The sequence below is a fragment of the Pogona vitticeps genome, chromosome 2 (genome assembly GCF_051106095.1).
Source record: "Pogona vitticeps strain Pit_001003342236 chromosome 2, PviZW2.1, whole genome shotgun sequence".
In the NCBI taxonomy this organism is placed as follows: domain Eukaryota; kingdom Metazoa; phylum Chordata; class Lepidosauria; order Squamata; family Agamidae; genus Pogona; species Pogona vitticeps.
This window is the reverse complement of record NC_135784.1, coordinates 256,304,580-256,323,618: the sequence shown is the minus strand read 5'-3', so window position 1 is coordinate 256,323,618 and position 19,039 is coordinate 256,304,580. Positions and strand designations below refer to the sequence as shown.

General features: G+C 40.8%; 2 protein-coding genes across 7 annotated transcripts in view; both read right to left on the bottom strand.

Annotated features, from left to right (window-relative positions):
* PGGT1B (protein geranylgeranyltransferase type I subunit beta) overlaps positions 1 to 673 on the bottom strand; it is a 54,334-nt gene extending 53,661 nt beyond the window's left edge. Inside the window, exon 1 of one of the 2 annotated variants that reach the window (XM_020780033.3) lies at positions 136 to 673. In XM_020780033.3, the coding sequence (XP_020635692.3) occupies positions 136 to 647 (512 nt within the window). In that variant the 5' untranslated portion in view covers positions 648 to 673. The remainder of the gene's footprint in view (positions 1 to 135) is intronic. The other variant, XM_020780034.3, reaches the window with a different exon arrangement.
* Positions 674 to 4,061: 3,388 nt separating this feature from the next.
* Positions 4,062 to 17,864, bottom strand: CCDC112 (coiled-coil domain containing 112). Of its 5 annotated transcripts, XM_020780039.3 has the most exons (11): positions 17,681 to 17,759; positions 17,485 to 17,590; positions 15,965 to 16,080; positions 15,069 to 15,190; positions 13,270 to 13,359; positions 12,512 to 12,587; positions 10,897 to 11,281; positions 8,720 to 9,136; positions 7,295 to 7,390; positions 4,414 to 4,532; positions 4,062 to 4,337 (listed from the first exon to the last, which is right to left on the bottom strand). In XM_020780039.3, the coding sequence occupies exons 4-11, from the start codon at positions 15,127 to 15,129 to the stop codon at positions 4,307 to 4,309; spliced, it is 1,275 nt and encodes a 424-aa protein (XP_020635698.3). In that variant the 5' UTR covers positions 15,130 to 15,190; positions 15,965 to 16,080; positions 17,485 to 17,590; positions 17,681 to 17,759; the 3' UTR covers positions 4,062 to 4,306. The 5 variants fall into 5 exon arrangements, with proteins under 5 accessions (XP_020635698.3, XP_020635695.3, XP_020635696.3 ...); XM_020780036.3 differs by lacking the exon at positions 17,485 to 17,590 and having other exon boundaries at positions 17,681 to 17,864; XM_020780037.3 differs by lacking the exon at positions 17,485 to 17,590 and having other exon boundaries at positions 17,699 to 17,815.
* Between the last annotated feature and the right edge of the window lie 1,175 nt (positions 17,865 to 19,039).

The window sequence follows — 19,039 nt, the reverse complement described above, 5'->3', positions numbered from 1 at the left end:
TGCGGCTTCAGGAAGGTCCCGTCGCGGGACTACTTTCGCCCATCATCCCTCCTTTCGAGCACCCCAGGGCCGCTCGTCTCCCACCGGGCAGAGAGCGCCAGCATCTCCCCGCCTCTACCCTTTACCGGAAAGTACCTGCTGGTCTCCAGGGACGAATAGCGTTCCGGCAAGATCTGAAGGCAGCGTTGGAAGAACCGCACGTGTCGCTCCTTTAGGAAATCCAGCCGCTCCCCATCTCCGTAGCCCCCATCCTCCTCCTCCGCCGCCGCTGTGCTCGTCGCTTCTACCGCCACCGCCGCCGCCGCCGCCGCCATGTTGCCCAACCGCTCCCTCACCTCGCGCGCAACCTCCGTCACCGGGCGCACAGCACCACGTGGCCGAGCCCCTATGCTAATTAGGACGTGGGCGACGCCGCCGGCGGGCGAGAGATGATGGCGCTCAGCCGCGCCCCCTGCAGCTGAGAGGCGGAGCCAGCCGAACGCTGCCGGCCCGCCTCTGCTTGGGCAGGGGCTCTGCGGAAGCGCCGGCCAGTGCGAGAAAATTCTATGATTTCTGTCATCCGTGTCCGCTGGTTGGGGCCGAGGGAAGAGTTCAAGCACATTTGTAGAAACACGGGTTACCCAACCAAGCTGGCAGCCTTTTCTCATAACCGTTTTCAAGTCGGCTCGACACTTTGCTGTTAAACGGGGGAGGGGGGGAGGGAGGCTAGCCTTTTTACCTGAAACCAGATGGAATAAGTCATGATTAGAATGTAGTAACTGAAGAATGTAACTTATTCCAAAAGAATAGGCCGAAGAGGAAGGACGGGCAGTGCTCTATGTAAAAGACTTGTACACCTGCAAGGTGATCCTTGAGAGGAAGTGGCTATGCCTTCTTGGGATTATACTGAAGAAAATGCAAGCCCAGCGTAGTAATAAACATTCTGTTCTTTGAAACAAATAATTTCAACAACAAAAAATTAAATTATTTCATGTATTTATTCCATTTTTTACTACCCATCTACTCTCGACCATTGCAACAAAGCAATGCTATTTGGTCAAGTGATGACATTAAAAATGAAGCAGTGAAGGAGAAGCTGCTGCCCATGTGGCATGTAAACTCCAAAACAGATCTAATGACTGTTTCCAAAACCAGAGGAACAGCATTCAAAGGTACTAAGGCAACTGCAGGTGTAATCTGAGACTTTAAAAATGTATTGCATGGTGAGATGGGAGGCAGACAAATATCCAGATTTCCAAAAAGGGGAGAAAGATCCAGGCAACTAGCAACAGGTTGATATGGATACCAGGAAATATTCAAGAGTCAGTCTGTGAGGTCTTAAAAAACTAGTATTACTGAGAGCCAACATAGGTTACCAAAGGCATCATACCATGCAATACATTTTTAAAGACAATTACAAACTTAGTAGCTCAAAAGCATGCTCAGAATGTAATGCAGTGATGTCTCACAACATGGTTTTAATTCATTCCATGGAAATTGCTATCTTACACAAACATCATCTTATAAAACCCAATTCCCCACTAAAAGGCATTAAAGTCTATGTAATACCTTTCAACAAGGGAAAATGTATACAATTGAGATCCCCACATTTAGAAAAATAGTAATCAATAGTATAGTACTGTATACCAAAATTGTAATGGATGAAAAACCACATTTATTACATGGTATTTCCCCTGTAAAATTTCTTAAAATGGCCCTTTCACCTCCTACTGCCTTCTGTTCCCTGACCTTCTAAATTGTGATGACCCCCTGCTGCACCTCCCACTCAATACAGGGCTACACAGCCCCAGTCCTGCCAGAGGCCAAGAGAGCTCCTCAGTGTTTTGGGGTGCCCTGCCGAACCCCCATCAGGGGCTAGGTGTTCCTCCCACAATCCTCTAGTGCACATATATTAGCATAAGGTATTGGCATATGCTAATACCTGTGCACTAGAGGATTGTGGGAGGAACATCTAGCCCCTGATAGGGGGTCTGGCAGGGCACCCCAAAACACTGAGGAGCTCTTTTGGCCTCTGGCAGGACTGGGGCTGTGCAGTCCTGTACTGAACAGGATGTGCAGCCAGGGGGTCACCATGACTTGAAGGGTCAGGGGACAGAAGGCAGTAGGAGGTGAAAGGACCATTCTAATTCATAACTTGCAAGGGAAATACCATGTAATAAGAGTGGCTTTCCTAGGGAAGGCTCATCCATTGTACTTTGGAGGTGCTACAGATCTCTATGATTTCTCCAAATGTGGAAAGCTATGTAATCTGTGTTAATGGTCATTGTCCTTGTGATTACTATAGTGTTTTTATAACTTCTTTATCCTTTGGTTGTTGGCTATTTTCACCATGTTTTATTTAAACTTGTAGCTTTATCCCTATTGGCAATGCTTTGTAAGATGGTTTTTTCCTCCTTACTAAAACATGTTAATTATCTAAGATTAGCTTTTCTTATCCTAAAAGTGGAGGAGAAAGTGTATGTTGCTACTTTTCTAGGAGGCAAACCCTGGAAAGCTAGCAGCATGCACTTTCTCCTCCACTTTTTTGGGATAAAAAAGTAGGTCTTATGTAATTAATGTGTGTTCCAATGGGGGGAATCTACAATGGATCCTCTACTTAAGGAATTAATCTGTTTTGGAATGGTGGCTGCAAGTTGAAAAGTCTGTAAGTGGAATCTCCATTGACCTACAATGCACTGAAAACCAATTAATTCCATAACCAGTGGTTTTTATTCTATTTTTATTTCATTTTGGTTTTTTTCTGGTCTGTAAGTCGATTCTCTGGCTGCAAGTCGAATCTAAATTTTGCAGCCAGAGAAGTCTGTAACTCGAAAAGTCTGTAAGTCGAGCAGTCTATAAGTTGAGGGTCCACTGTATCTTGTGAAACAGGGTCCAAAAAACCTGTCCTGTGTGACCCAAACATTGTCCAGTGAAAAATCTATAGGAACAATTGTTTTGGAAAGCATAACATTACTCAAAAAAAGTCATTATCTAGCTAATTCATCGGTTGCGGAGAGGCACCACTGTACAGTGGTGCCCTGTATAGCGAGGTTAATCCGTTCCGGATTAACCTTCGCTATACGAAAACATCGCTGTGCGGGTAAGGAAAGCCTATTGGAACGCATTAAACTTAGTTTAATGCGTTCCAATAAGCTTCGAAACTTACCCCTCCAACGATGTTTTCGCGTCCGGCGGCCATTTTGGAGCCGCCGATCATCTGTTCGGCGGCTCCAAAATGGCCGCCGGACGCCCCAATCGTCGCAAAGCGAGTGCGGCGATTGGGGCTGATCCGTATAGCGATCCCTAAAAAGGGATCGCTATACGGATTCTTCGTTAAACGGTGCGCTCGTTAAGCGAGGCACCACTGTATCTTGATTTCAGGCACTGTAAAGTTGACATGTTAATATACTGCAACATTCAACACTGCTTTGGAAAAAGTGAAGGATAAGACTGGCTCCTCTCTAAGAATCCCTCAGTGTAGTGTCTTTTTTTGCTCTTTTTATAGTTTTTACATGTACATCAGAACATCTTTAAAAGAGTCAGGTTTATAGATATGACTTTCTTATAAGCTGGTTGGAAAGGTTTTTATTATGCTTCCATTTCCTGAATATGGTATTTACTGTTATGAAAATTACTCCTACTTCCTATTATCACTTGAATAATGTGTGTGACTGAATGCTTCCTTTCATAAAAGAATACTAGTTGTGTAGCCTAATCTATTTATATTTACTTGGACACAGGCCTGCCTGGTATAGAGTGGGATACAAAGAGAGGATGTAGGACTACACTTGCTCTGTTGAGTTTACAAAGAGATAACTGGGAAATCTTTCCGTAGTAAATACTTATTGTTTCTTAGAGAAGGTTCACAAAACCTCAAAAAAATTATCTATTACTTCCTTGCATTTCTATGGTAATATTATCTATTACTTCCTTGCATTTCTATGTTAATATGAGAGACATTAAACTACAAATCTATTAATGGAATTAAAACATTTATTAGGTAATTTAACTTCTAGATATATTATAAGAGGTGTGTTGCTCAATTCAGGATTCAGTAAAAGGAAAAGAAAATGCAAACCAAGCAAGAATAAACATTTGTTTTTATTTCCTTTGTACAAGTAGTCTTTGCTAATGCTTTTAGAAGCAATCTACATTGCAGTCTCTATTTAAACGTTTCTTTAACATTATGTAAAATTCATATTTATGTAACCTCATCAATACAAAATGAACACCCCTAACATAGTCTACAAACAAGATAGTAATAAAATAAACAGCCGCATACATGCATTTTGTGCCATTTAATTTTTGTGTGTGTGCAGATATCCAACTATAGTCCTTGTCGCCAGGTTGGGACAGCCCTATAAAGAGAAACAATAGTTAAGTATTTCTTAACGAGTTCAATGAAAATATACCATTATCCTTTAATTTCCTCACCTGTGTGGAATATGCAAAAGTGGCTCTGAACCCAATGGTCCAATTTCTTTTGCTCGTTCTTCCCAAACTTTTGTAGTTTTGTACAGCCTATGTGGGTCCCTGGTTATATTAATTTCAACCTGTTGAAAAAGTTAGAATTCATAATAAAAGGGCAGCAACTACAAACAGTTTCGTGAAAGACAGAATACTTTTGAAACAGATATTCTAAACTCCAAACAACTAGCCCATTGTCCGTCCACCTATCTATATTTTGCCTTATACTGATGTTTTAGTTCCTACACTTAAAATAAAGTGAACATATGATCTCCAGAAGTAGAACTGTACCTCCCATCAGTTTTATCCATTATAGCTGTAAAGACATGATGGGAGTTGCACTCTTACAACATTCAGAGGGCAACTTGTTCTCCACCCCAAATATAAGGTCAACCTAACAGTGCTGACAGAAGAGATGCAAGAAAGAAAGGGAGGAAACTGTTAAGCTCAGAGGAACCGAAGGTTTTCAGGGCCATAAAAAGTTTAAGATATTGGCTTTTGTCAATTTAATATCCCTCCTTTTAGGATAAGATTTTATACTTTTAGGATATCACATTTGCTTCCAAAGCAGAAGTTTTAAGAACACTTAAGATAATGGTTCTGATCCTTACATTTACGACAGAAGTAGTACTGTTGAATCTTTCTCCTCATACTGCAATGTATGATTAGGAGAAATGGGGATCTTTTGCGTAGAGTGGACAATAGCCTTGTACAGTGGTGCCTCGCTTAACGAGCGCACCGTTTAACGAAGAATCCGTATAGCGATCCCTTTTTGGGGATCGCTATACGGATCAGCCCCAATCGCCGCACTCGCTTTGCGACGATTGGGGCGTCCGGCGGCCATTTTGGAGCCGCCGAACAGCTGATCGGCGGCTCCAAAATGGCCGCCGCATGACCCGAAATGGCCCCTATCAGTGTTTTCGCGACCTCCGTAAGCAAGGGGAGGGCGCGAAAACACTGATAGGGGCCATTTCGGGTCATCCGGTGGCCATTTTGGAGCCGCCGATCAGCTGATCGGCGGCTCCAAAATGGCCGCCGGACGCGAAAACATCGCTGGAGGGGTAAGTTTCGACGCTTATTGGAACGCATTAAACTAAGTTTAATGCGTTCCAATAGGCTTTCCTTACCTGCACAGCGATGTTTTCGTATAGCGAAGGTTAATCCGGAACGGATTAACCTCGCTATACGGGGCACCACTGTATATGCACAAATATACAATGGGGTCTTGACTTGAGAACTTAATCCGTATTGGAAGGCAGTTCTCAAGTCAAAAAGTCTGTAGGTCAAGTCTCCATTGACCTACAGTGCATTGAAAACCGATTAATCCCGTAACAGGCTGTTTTTGTTCCATTTTGGTTTTTTTCTGGTCTGTAAGTCAATTCTCAGGCTGCAAGTCAAACCTAAATTTTGCAGCCAGAGAAGTCTGTAACTCAAAAAGTCTGTAAGTCAAGCCGTCTGTAAGTCAAGGGTCCACTGTACCTAAGAAATAAAGGGGCTCCTTCAATATCGCAGCAGATCGCCTCTGCTTATTTAAATCAAGCTTTATGATTTGGGAAATCAACGAAAATCTTGTTCTATGTTTACGTACGCATAAGAAGAATCGTGTAAATTGTTGTGGCTAATGAACCAAGTGGCTGGAGTGTGGTGATCATTATAGAAAGCTCTGTAATCTTTGTCATTTTTGTACATTAAATTTTTTTGAAAATCTCAAACGTTATACAGTAGTACCTTGACTTACAAACTTAATCCGTTTTGGAACGGCGTTCATAGGTCGAAAATTTCGTAAGTCAAAGTACCATTTTCCATTTAAATGCATGGGATCCATTAGACCATTTCAAAAAATTACCTTCGGAGGTCTCAAAGGGCTTTCCCCCCTACATCGGAGGAAGCCCTTTGAGAGCTCCGAAGGCAAAAAGGCAGGGAGAAAGGGCTGGAATTTCGAATTTCCAGCCTTTTCTCCTTGCCTTTTTGCCTTCGGAGGTCTCAAAGGGCTTTCCTCCGCTGTCGGGGGGTAAAGCCCTCTGAGAGCTCCAAAGGCAATGAACGGCTCCGTTTGCAAAAAATGGCATTGACTTGCGAACGGAGCCTTGACCTCATTTGTAGGTCAAGGCTCCACTCGCAAGTCGATGCCAATTTTTGCGAACGGAGCCATTCGTGAATCAAAAAGTATGTAACTAGGGCCGTTCGTAAATCGAGGGTTGACTGTAATCTAACATCATAAATTATAACAGATTTCTAGAATAAGATAAAACCAACAATTTAAAAGAAAGAGGCACTTCACCAAATTCTGCAATTACTTGTGCAATGTTGTCTGCATACATCAGAAACCTACAATTAAATCCTAGCTGTAATGTTTTGTACCTATCTGCCATAATTAAGTTCAAAACAAGATATTTCACTCTAGAGACAAGGCCCTTTTCTTAACAGCTATAGCCATTTTGCAAAAAGTTTCAGTTATTACGTACCATTTCTCAGAAATCTGAATTATACTATGTTGCCAAAACACATATATAATCATCTTACAGCTTCTGACAGAAATGCTGGTTACTTTAGCCAGATTTACAGCTTTGTATTATACATATCTGCTAAAAATGAGCCCCACTGAGTAATGAGACTTACTCCCAGGAAAACTTGACAGAGGATTATAACTTGACAATGCAGTCTTAAATGCCTACACAAGAGAATACACTCCACTGAAATCAGTGTAGTTTACACTTGACACACACACAAAATTGCATTGTAGAGTCTGCTCATAATGACAGCAAACAAAGAAGCACTTTATTTTAAAATTAATACTGCATAGCCTATGCTGGAAGTAACTTAGACCTAGGATGTATTAATGTATTACCTTTTCTTTTAACCTGGACAGTCTTTTTTCTTTTTCTATCTTTTCTTCTTCTTTTGCCTGTTTTTCTAGAATCTTACGCTCCAGTTTCTGCAGATCCTGAATAAAGTACAATGAAATAAACATTTCTAGTAATAATAATAATAATTAAAAAACTGTTACGTTATGTAAAGTAACATTCAATGTTATGTTTACAAGACTAAAATGACCAAAGAACTACCTATTTCCTAAAGAGCATGAATGCAGTTCTATTTACCACAGAAAGGCACCACATCTAGACCTATACTGTATTTATATGTACATCTTCAACTCCTATAAGACAGGAAGGAAACAGAAAAAATAGCTATGCTTTATCCACAGCCTCACTAATTTCTTGTTCATTCTGAGTTCTATTCAAACTGGCACTGTTCATTTTTAAAGTCTTCCACATAGGTTAGGACTTGGTGGACCGGTCAGGACATGGTGGACCATCCACTCCTTTATCAAATTTAACTGGCCCTGAACAAGGTGCTGTTTCAAAAGACCTACATTTGTCATTTTCCTGAAAACGTAATAAAAAAACCCTGTCAAGACCATTTGTAATACAAAAATCTCTTTGCTTCCCTGAAGAGAATCACCACTGGAAAACAAAGCAATTAACCATGTCTAAAAGGAAATTTGTGTAACAAGGAAACTTGTCATGTATTAACAGTATCTTTTTTCAGCTGTACTACACCAGGCTTCTTCAACCTTTTATCCTTCAGCGTTGGACTATTTACAGTGGTGCCTCGCAAGACGATGTTAATTCGTTCCGCGAAAATCGCTGTCTTGCAAAAACATCGTCTTGCGAAACGCAGTTCCCCACTGGAATGCATTGAAATCTAATGTGTTTCAATGGGAGGAAAATTGTCATCTTGCAAAAATCGTCCATAGAAAACATCGTCTTGCGAAATGCGGCTCCCCACTGGAATGCATTGAAATCTATTTAATGCATTCCAATGGGGGGGAAACCGTCTCGCGAAGCATCGGTCTAAAAAAAAAAATCTTGCAAAACGTGGTTCCCCACTGGAATGTATTGAAATCTATTTAATGTGTTCCAATGGGTGAAAAAACTGTCTTGCAAAGCATTGGTCTTTAAAAAAAAACCCGTCTTGTGAAGCACGGACCCAGACGTCTAGCAAAAATCACCTATAGGAAAAACCATTTTGCGAAGCGCAACAGCGATCGCAAAAACCCATCGTCTTGTGGATTAATCGCCCCGCGAGACAATCATCTTGCGAGGCACCACTGTATCTTAAATCTGTTATTGACAAATAACAGAAGGCAAAGCAGTTCCTTTCAACTGCAGAGGTAATCCAATACATCTATAGACCATAGATTGAGGAAGGTTGTACTAAACAATGGAGAAGTCTGAAGTTAATAGGCAGAAAATAAATAAGACCACTTAACTCGTTCCTGAAACTTAATAATTTCTTCTGCAGCAATTTTCTTCTTCTCCTCCCTTTCAGCTTCCTCCCTCTTTTCCTTTTCCAGTCTCAAAAGTTCTTCCTGCTCCTTTTTCTGTCTATTGTAGTCTACTAATAGCAACTTTATCTGAAACTGCCGTTGCCGCTCTTTCTGCTTTCTCTTCTCTTTCTCTTCCTTCTCTTGTAGCTGAGCTGCCTGTTTCACTGCATATGCAATTGCTTTCTGTCTCTTCCATGCTTCAAGCTCTGCCAGAGTTTTTTTTCTTCCCTCTTCTGCTTTTTGCCTATGAGCTTCTTCACGTTGAAGTTGGGCTGCAGTGAACATTTCCTCTGATTCATCCTTCTGGGCAAACATTTTCTCTCGCTGTTGTTGCTTTCTGATCTTCCACTTTTGAATGGCCTAGGGGACAAGCAAACTATAGTTTCTATACTACCATGTCAGTTCTCATATTTTAAACCTATCAGAGCTGAAGAAAGCATATCAACACCCTTACCAACAAAAACCTAATCCTTGACTAAAAAGAACCTCATGCCAATAAGAATGTCAACAAGTAAGCATTCAGGTATTCCAAACTACAAGTACAGTGAATTGGTGCAGATTCTCAGTAGAATCTCACATGAAGTTTCATTTTGAATGTGGCATTCAATATACCACTGTGCTCCATTATCAAATACCAGTAATACTTATCTATTTGTCTAAGGCAAGGGTATGCAGCTGTGGTGGGTCCAGAGGCTAATTTGTGACCCTTCAAAGCCTATAAGGACCACAAAAAAGGTCTCTACGTTGCAAAAAATGAAACGTAAGGTGGTTCCAAATCCACCTCCAGGTTTGAGGGCTATTTAAAATGTTAATTCTCACGCTGAAGACTTCCAGGAGTTGCCATTTAACTTTTTCTGTTAGGAGAAAATGACTAAAATATGGACTGCTTCTTATTCCCTGCAGATTTTTTCCTAACCTGGATTACAACTTTATTGCCCAAATAAAAGTACCTTGTAATATTCTGAATACAACATTTCTATTAAATAACATTTTTTATTTTTATTATTTTTATTTACTTTGAATTGACAAAGTAATTAACATTCAAACTATTTTGTATGAGCTTTTTAATAAAAAATATGAGAACAAGTGAAGAACCATGGCATGTGGAACTTGGGCTCAAATGGGGAAGTGGCAGGGACATGCAGGCTAGCCAGGGAATGGGTTCTGCATCCAGCTTTCAGAGACATAGCTAGAGGTGATGAGACAGGGTGGCTGGGGAAAGTGGTGGTAGTAGTTAGCTAGCAGGTGCCGACAATGATGGGAAAAGGGAATGCAGAAAGTGTTGGCAGCGGTCACAGTGACACCAGCCCTTACAATAGGCAAGAGGAACCAGGGAAGACATTGGCAAAGGAAAGCAGCTGGGACAACAGCAGGAATAGCAGATGCTCCAGGCTGAGGCTCGGTGGCCCCACAGGCTGCAGGTGCAGATGCAGTTTCACAGCAAATACTACTGTATCCTGAAGCCACTGGTGTGTAAAGGAGAAGAGAAGGATCCTCATCTAAACAGCTTTAGGAGAGGCAAGCTCCAGGCCCATGTAAAGAGCAAAGCTGATGATTAGAAAAACAACTAACAGCTGGTGAACAAAGACTGAAATGGGACCATAAAGAGAGAAATGTAGCAAGAGGGGAGGTGTGTGGTTCTTGCATAAAACCAGTGAAAGGCACACCTCTTTTTCTGAACAAACTGGTGTTAGTCCTGTTCTCTGTGACTGACTGCAGAGACACAAGAACATGCTCTTATGTGCAAAATATTATTATTATTATTATTATTATTATTATTATTATTATTATCATCATCATCATCATCATCATCATCATCATCATCATCATCATCATCATTACTATTATTATTATTATTGAGCGCCATCAAGTTAATTTCAACTTTTGGTGACTCTTTTCAGGGTTTTCTAGGCAGACAATATTCTGAAGTGATTTACCATTCCTTTCTTCCAGGGGCATCCTGGGATTGCGCACCATTATCTAAATTTATTGAATATTTAAAAGGAAGCAATATCAGGAGCCCCAAAAAAAGAGCAAAAAACCATGAACTGTTTGCATTATCAATGTTGATGCTCAAACCAATCAATCTGTGAGAATGCTGTGATTTAAAAAAATCTTACCTCCTTTTTTCGTGCCTCTAAAATCTGAAACTCTTGATACCATTTCTCATGCTGCTGAATATCCTCCCTTGTTCTGTCAGGGAGAAAATCAAGTGCTTCATTGATGTATGATGGTTTCCCTTTATGTTTTGTCAAAACTTTCAAAAAGTTTTGATGATCATATTCATCCCAACCCCCTTGTCTCCCGCCTGTCTGCTGAAGGAATCTTTCAAGCTCAATGACTTCTTTGGGCAGACGGCTTTGGAGCTCCTTATCCACTGGGAGTAAGCCTTGCTTATATGATGTTCCTCTTGATGAAGCACCCGACGCCCATCTTTCCATTTTCCCTTCCAAAGCGTTAAGTTCCTTAGTAGCAGTCTTCTCCTCTCTCATTAGCTCCTCATATCTGAAATAAATTAAGTAACATAACAAATTATTGACTATAAAAACACTATTCAACAATTACCAACAAAAACTGGGAGTCCAAAAATTGTGTGACCTAGATACTGTTTTTATACACCCCGTAGTGAACAGGTACTCTCTGAATGGTGTACAATTAGGAGATCATATTACAAACACTGCTGGCCAGCCGGCCACCGTACACACGGGGGGGGGGGGGGGGACAGGGATGCATGTTCCTTCGGCCCTCAAAAATGTTGAAAATATACAATGTGGCCCTCATGCTCAAAAGTTTGGAGACTCCTGATTTATTGCAGGAAAAACAAGAGTTCCGTGGCATCTTTAAGACTAATAGTTTTATTTAGCATAAGCTTTTGTGAAAGGCAACCCATGAAATGCACTCTTCATCTGAAGAAGTGGGGTGCAGATTGCAAAAATATGATGGAACATTTTAAGAACTGCAATAGGTGATACCTTTGCCCAAGCATTCCCACCCCCCAGTGATTCAGCACAACAATGAAAGCTGTGGAAGATCTGCCACTTCATCCCTGCGGCCCATTGCACTGATGGCTCTTCTTTTATCATCTAAGCCACTTCTCTAGCAGATAACTACATTTTCTTTACTAAATCATAAACGTAGATGGGGAGAAAGATGACTTTAAAATGTGGTTTGATATGACATTTTAAATATAAACATTTATTAGAAACATTTATTTAAACATTTATTAAAAACAGATAAGCAAAACAAAACTCATCTCAAATGCCAATTTTACATCAAAATAGTAAAATTAAAGAGGAACAAAACGGAAAATTATTGCAAAATTCTACAGCTTTAGAATTAACATTCTACAAACTACAGCTATATTTTAGCACAACATTCAAATTCAGCATCAAAGCATGTAGCATGCTAAGGAAGAACTCTTTGCTGTATGGTTGCGATCAGACTCTGGCAATCCTTCCGGAAAACAGCACCCTAGTTTCTTCCTTAATGGTTTATTCAGTGTTGTTAAAATTTTCCATTTCAGGAATGGTTTGGAGTCATAAATATTTTAAGCTGAACTGTTTAATTTGGTAAATGCTGTTCTAAAGGAATTGGTTTTACATCTGCTCTTGCCCTCTATGCTTTTTAAAATTCTGCTTTTAGGTTTATTTTTATCAATTTCTTCTGTCTGACATTAGCCACTTTCAGTGCTGAAGAAAGGTTACTTTAAATATTAATTTAAAAAAAAAACCATACATTTGTCGCTGTTCTTCTTTAAAAGCATTTATTGCCATTTCAACTTCCTCCATCATTTCTCTGAGTCTGTCAACAACTACAAAATAAAGGGAACATATTTACTCATTCAAAAATAAAGAAGCTTAGGTATACCAATAACTGAGTTTGAAGAATCGGGAAATCAAGAGAAAACCAAGGCAAACCAAACTTACTTTCTAGAACTCTAACTCCCCAAATCCCAAGCTAACACAGTCACTGGTGATGCAGGCTGGAAGATTCTGGGAACTGTAGTCTGTGTCATTCTTCATCTACTTACCAAATATATTTACACCTACTGAAATTCATTTTTCTACACAATTAGTAATGGAGCCCTTTCCTTGCTTACATCCGTACAGCCCAGCTTTCACCCTTCCCTCAATCACAGCTCATCCCTCCTTCATAGCTAAATTTTAATTAATACAAGCTGAAAACTCACATTTAGAAAAACTAGGCAACTATTTCCTGCATTTACTAAATGTAGCCCAAATGGCATTAACTTGAAATCTGTGGAACAGGCATCTCACTGAGACTTCTCTCAAAAAAAATTGCACACAGAATGCAGATTCTGGAAGTTGAGATGCAATTCTGCTTAATCCAGAAGAGGATATAATGACAATCTTTTCTGATTTATAAGTTAGGAAAAAGTACTATGCTGAATATTGTACAGGCAAGGGGTTAACTTACAAAACAGTAATTCAGAGATTTTGCTTGTTTTTAGAAATCAATAGTAAAAGACTTACATTCTGGTGTTGGCTTCACATCTTTTAATTGCCGCTGAAGCCCCTTAACATTATTATGAATTCTGATCAGTTTTTCTTGGATTCGAGCTTCTATGGAAAAGGCAAAACATTCTTTCATTTCTTTAATTCTAAACTACCTTCAGTATATATATACTTTTAATACTTCCATCAGCCTTTCTGCTCTGATAAATTGAATATTCATTCCACCTTTTTTCTGATTACTGTATTAATGGTAAAAACCCCAGTTCTTCTTTGATCAATACTTATTGCCCAATACTATACAGTGGTACCTTGCAAGACGAATGCCTCGGGCAAAGAAAAACTCGCAAGACAAAAGCGTCTTACGGTTTTTTTGGTGTCCCGCAAGACAAAGATATTTTCGTCTTGTGAGGTACGTTTTCCCATAGGAATGCACTGAAATTTAATTAATGCGTTCCTATGGGAATTTTTTTTTTTAAAAATCACTTACCAGGTAGGGAGCTGGGGAAGCACCATCAGAGGACTGGCGGGGATCCCCTGCAACCGCGATCACCACTTTCAGAGGTCCCCTGGCAGTCCTCCGATGGTGCTGGGCAAGACTTCCCCAGCACCATTTTTTAACTTCCCGCCTTTTCCCCTGCCTTTTTCCATTCAGAGGTTTGCTGAGCACCATCGAAGGCAAGCCTCCAAATGGAAAAAGGCAGGGGAAAAGGGCGGGAAGTTCAAAAATGGTGCTGGGGAAGTCTTCAGAGGCTTGCCCAGCTCCATCGGAGGACTGCCAGGGGACCTCTGAAAGTGGCGACTGCGGTTGTGGGGGACCCCTGCCAGTCCTCCAATGGTGCAGGAGAAGCTTTCGGAGGCTTGCCCAGCACCATCGAAGGACTGGCATGGGTCCCCCACAACCGCTATTGCCACTTTCAGAGGTCCCCCAGCAGTCCTCCGATGGAGCTGGGCAAGTTTCTGAAGACTTCCCCAACACTGTTTTTGAACTTCCCGCCCTTTCCCCCTGCCTTTTTCTGTTCCAAGGCTTGCCTCCGATGGTGGTGTGCAAGCCTCCGAACGGAAAAAGGCAGGGGGAAAGGGTGGGAAATTCAAAAACGGTGCTGGGGAAATCTTGAGAGGCTTTCCTAGCACCATGGGAGGACTGCGGGTGGAACCTCTGAAAGTGATGACCGCGGTTGCGGGTGACCCCTGCCAGTCCTCCGATGGTGCTTCCCCAGCTCCCTACCTGGTAAGTGACTTTTTTAAAAATTCCCATAGGAACGCATTAATTAAATTTCAATGCATTCCTATGGGAAAACTCGCCTCGCAAGACGAAAATTTCGCAAGACGGCAGGTCTCGCGGAACAAATTATTTTCATCTTGCGAGGCACCACTGTACTTATTTGCCCTGAATTTAATTCCTCTGTTATTAGTAGGCTTCACTCCCCAGCTAAGGGGTAAGGCTACATTCCCTGGGTAGAAACTTTACTAAACACTAGCTGAAATCCTGTTGCTTAGCATAGTAAGACACAATTAGAGTAGGCACATCTGAATCAATGGAATTCATAGAGGTGGTTACTCCCAAATCTCCACTGATTCAATTTGCCTGTTGTAGTGTGACTTACCACATTTCAGCCACTGTGGCAGTGATTCAGTATACTTAGTAAAATGCTTAATACTGCTCTCCAGCTCTTTCCAAAATATGAAAAATGGCTTTCTCCCCAACTTAACAGTATTTTTTAAAAATCCTTGCTATTTCTTTTTTATTTTCTTTAATCAAAAGCCTATCTCCACCACAAGGGAAACAAATTGGAATCAAGCAAGGAAAACAAGCTTACTTTCTGCTTTCCGGTTTTTAGTCAGTTGGTGTTCCAGCTCTTCCAGAGTACAATATTCCATCCTAAAGTCACTCTTCTTATTAAAGAGAAGGATGTTTTTGTCTTTTTCAATGTTCACAAGTCTGCGGAGATATATGTATTTGATAAATCACATGAAAAATAGTGGTTAATCTCAACAACCAAAATCTGTTATCCATCTTTGCAACACATAGTCAAAAACCATGGTTCCTCTCTTAAATGGAAAGGAATTCATTTTCAGGAAACCAAATACAATAAATGGTTCTAATAATCCTAGATATCAAATACGTACAATACTTCACTCATAAAATACAGGCTTAAACCACACAATTTTTAGAGTAACAAAAAAAGAAATATAAACAAAACACTATAGACAATGAGATAAAACCAGAAATGCTGAATTTCAAAGTACTTTTCTTTTAACCTAAAGTACTCATGGGGTAGAGTAGATTTCTCAGAGATAGGAATCAATAACCTTGCAAACCTATTCCTTCAGGCAGAAATCAGAAATGTGTCACTTCCAAAAAGATCACTGCTGATGTTATCATCAGCTATATATAATTTAACTTACACAAATGGATTTCAGCCAATATCTTAAGAAGAGGGGTTTTTTTGTCCACTTTGGTTTCTGCATCATTGGTTTGTGCCATCTTTCTTTAACAGTGATTTGCTAATTGTTTTTAGTGTTTTTATCTCAATTTCCGGTTTTATGCTATATTTATTGTAAACCACCTAGGGTAGTGCCTCGGCACTAATGAGAGCAGTATATAAATTGACTGATTGAATTAATGAATTAATGAATGTGAGAAATATCATTTTTTTTCTATATCAGCATTTTCTATTTGGACCGATTATTTAGTTATAAAAGCTAAACTTACTGATTTTTTAGTTTATCTCCTATTCTTATAAATTCAATTTTCTTAACTTGGTCAGATTTTATCTTCCAGCTTGGAAAATGTTGAACAGCACCTGGAGTACCAAAGCAGCTGTCATTCTACACAGGAAAGAACAGAAAAAATAACTGGAATCAGACACTCTATTTCTTCTATAAAAGGGTATCATAAAACGATTAAAAAGGGAAACCCAATTTAGTCTTAAAGTGACTCACATTATACCTTGACATTTTAATCACAACACACCAATGTAAACAATCCATACTTCCCAATGTGGAAGAAATAGGTACAGATGGTCCTCTTTTCATTTATTTATTAAATGTTCTTCTGCCAGAAATGGCACACAACGTGTGTAGCCAGTAACCGACATGTTCAAACTTGTTCAATGTCAAATCAATTTACATGCCCAGAGTAAGAAAGCCTGGAGCAGAAGTACAACAGAGAGTAATCCAACATAGCTTTCATAGGGAGTCCCAGATCTTGGTAGCAGGTGCCATGGTGTATCCACACCAAATGTGCTTCTATTGCCAGTGGTACTAAAAAGATTTGCCTCTCCTGCAGATCTTTAAATCCTGATGAGAATCTCAAGTGACTTGGTCTCAAGTCACTTAAGGCTCTATAGATCATAATCAGCATCTTGAATTGTCCCCAAAAGCAGACTAGTGTTTCAACCAGGAAATGACATGCTTCCTATCACCAATTTTAGTTAATGGCCTATAGCTTTTAATTCTGGCAGATCCTCAATCATCAATTTATTTTTAACTGTTATTCAAAGTGTCCTGTGCTTCAGTTAATCTGTTTCTTTCTTTACTATACCTCATTTTAGTGTTAGCTTCCTTGAGTCCTATTTGGAGGCAAAAGTGGGTACACATCTATTTTTTTTAAGGACCAAGAGCCGAGCTCAGGCTGATGGCTCAAACAGGATTCAAGTGATAATGTGCACAAGAGGGTGAATAACACTGACAAGAGACCACCAAAGATGTTTTACCCAGGCAGCCCATTTCATCCAATGCTTGATGGGCTTAACCATCATGGCTGATGACTCAAACTTGGGCAGGGAAACTACAATTGTTTGGTGCTTACATTAACCAAGACTAGAGAAATATCTAATAACATAGAAACCCATCTGTGAAAGGAGGCTATGAGTGATAGCTTGTGACTTGGCTACAAAATGAGGGCTTATGATTTTATTAAGGAGTCAATTACTCTCCTCCACCTCTCTAACACACCACTCAAGTATTGTTCTAACAGAAGAATTAATTCGATCTCTTGTTTTTTATCTCACCATACGAAGCAGTTTCTCCTGCAATGCACAAACATGTGCCTGGTCTTCAGGTCACTCCTTTCATTCTATGAAATGGGCGCAGCCTCTCGAAGTTGCAGAGAATCAATTCATAGAATCCGCCGCCTATATAAGTACTGTACAGACATACACCGGCCTCAAGGAGGAAATTATCAGTTTAATCCGAGCTTTATAAATCCAACGTAGTCCGGCAGAAACCTACCTTTCTCCGTTAACTTCCTTCTCTCCTCAAAAAAAATATACGCACACAATCACATACTGTATACAGGTAGGCATCCTTCAGTCTCAACAGACTATGGTAACATGCTCTGAATACAGGAGAGTCAACAGAAGGCAAGATCAGCAACCCCGCGCCCTGTATTCTTGGGGAGGAAAAAATGAGTTGCGGGCGACCTCACCTGCCGCTTCTTGGTTACCTCTGCAGACGATCCCGTTGCTAGGGCGGCCATGTTGAAAGCCGCTGAAACAGCCCGGTTGGCGCCATGGACTTAAGGAGGTGACGTCATGGGGAGGAAAACGACGCGCCGGGGCGGGGCTAGCGTCGCCACCTGTCCCCTCGTTGGCCTTCCTAGACTCCGAGGCGGCTCGCGGTGGCGAGTGACGAGACGCGGGAGGGCGGGGCCGAGTTCGGAAGCGCGGCTTTTGCGGCGGGCAATTCCTAGTTCTTTACGGCACTCTGGGAGTGAGCGGTGTTGACATTAATGCCCCGTGACACAGAGATAGGAAGAAGGCGGGTTGTAATTCTGTGAAGGGATGAAAAGCCTCGACCGCGATGTCGAATGGACTTGGGGGTCCGAGGCGTAGCGGGTACCGACAGGTTGCGGAAGGCGGCTCCAAGCTCTTGGGGAACGTAATACCGACTTCCCGTTGGGTAGAAATATTTTTCCCCTCTTACTTGTCAGCGACTTTGAGCTAATGCGTGCAAACATTGTACACTAGCTTGATGTCTTGCCCTTGCATCAGCCTAGAGGTTCTAAAGGAAGTCAGTTCTTGAGGCGCATCGAGAATTATGATGCCTCTTTAATAATGTTTTGCCCCAGGCTACTCAGTTGAAGGTAGACATACCTATTCTGGATTGGATCCCATTGAATTCTAGAACTTTGAAATATGCACGCACAGAACGTATATAATCAAAGTGTGATTGCTCAATATATATCAAGACTGGCAAAAAGTACTTTAAATGTTTTTACAAATATTAAATGTTTGTTTCGGTCAGATGTGTCATTTGGAAAAAAAAACAGCAACTAGGCAATGACTGGCAGGCGCATACATTAAATTCTGTAACTCCCCAGAGTTAATTGCTGCTAACCAATAAGGCACCAAATCGATAGCTCAGTGAAATGGAGCACCAGGCAGAAATTGTGAGCTTGAATCCCCACTGTGCCTTTTAGGAGAAGAGCCAGCCTGTGTGCCCTTGGGCAAGTCCTAGAGCACCCACAGAAGAAGGGAATAATAAACCACTTCTGAGTACTGTACTCCATATCTGAAAAACTCTGGAAAGGATGACCATAACCCACTTGATGGCATGTAATTTATTATTAACAAGGCACCAGTTGTGTTTTGAGGCATGTGGCGACTTGCATAACAAGGCATTTGCCCAGTTGCATCTTGTAAGGCAATTCATGCTTAATTAGTTAGCAGTTCACTGTTGTGAGTTAAACATTTTAACCTGCACACATGTAAATCAACAAGTTTCCAGTCAGCTCATATATTTTTAAACCACATTTAAATAGCACAATTTATCTTCCTTTCAGATA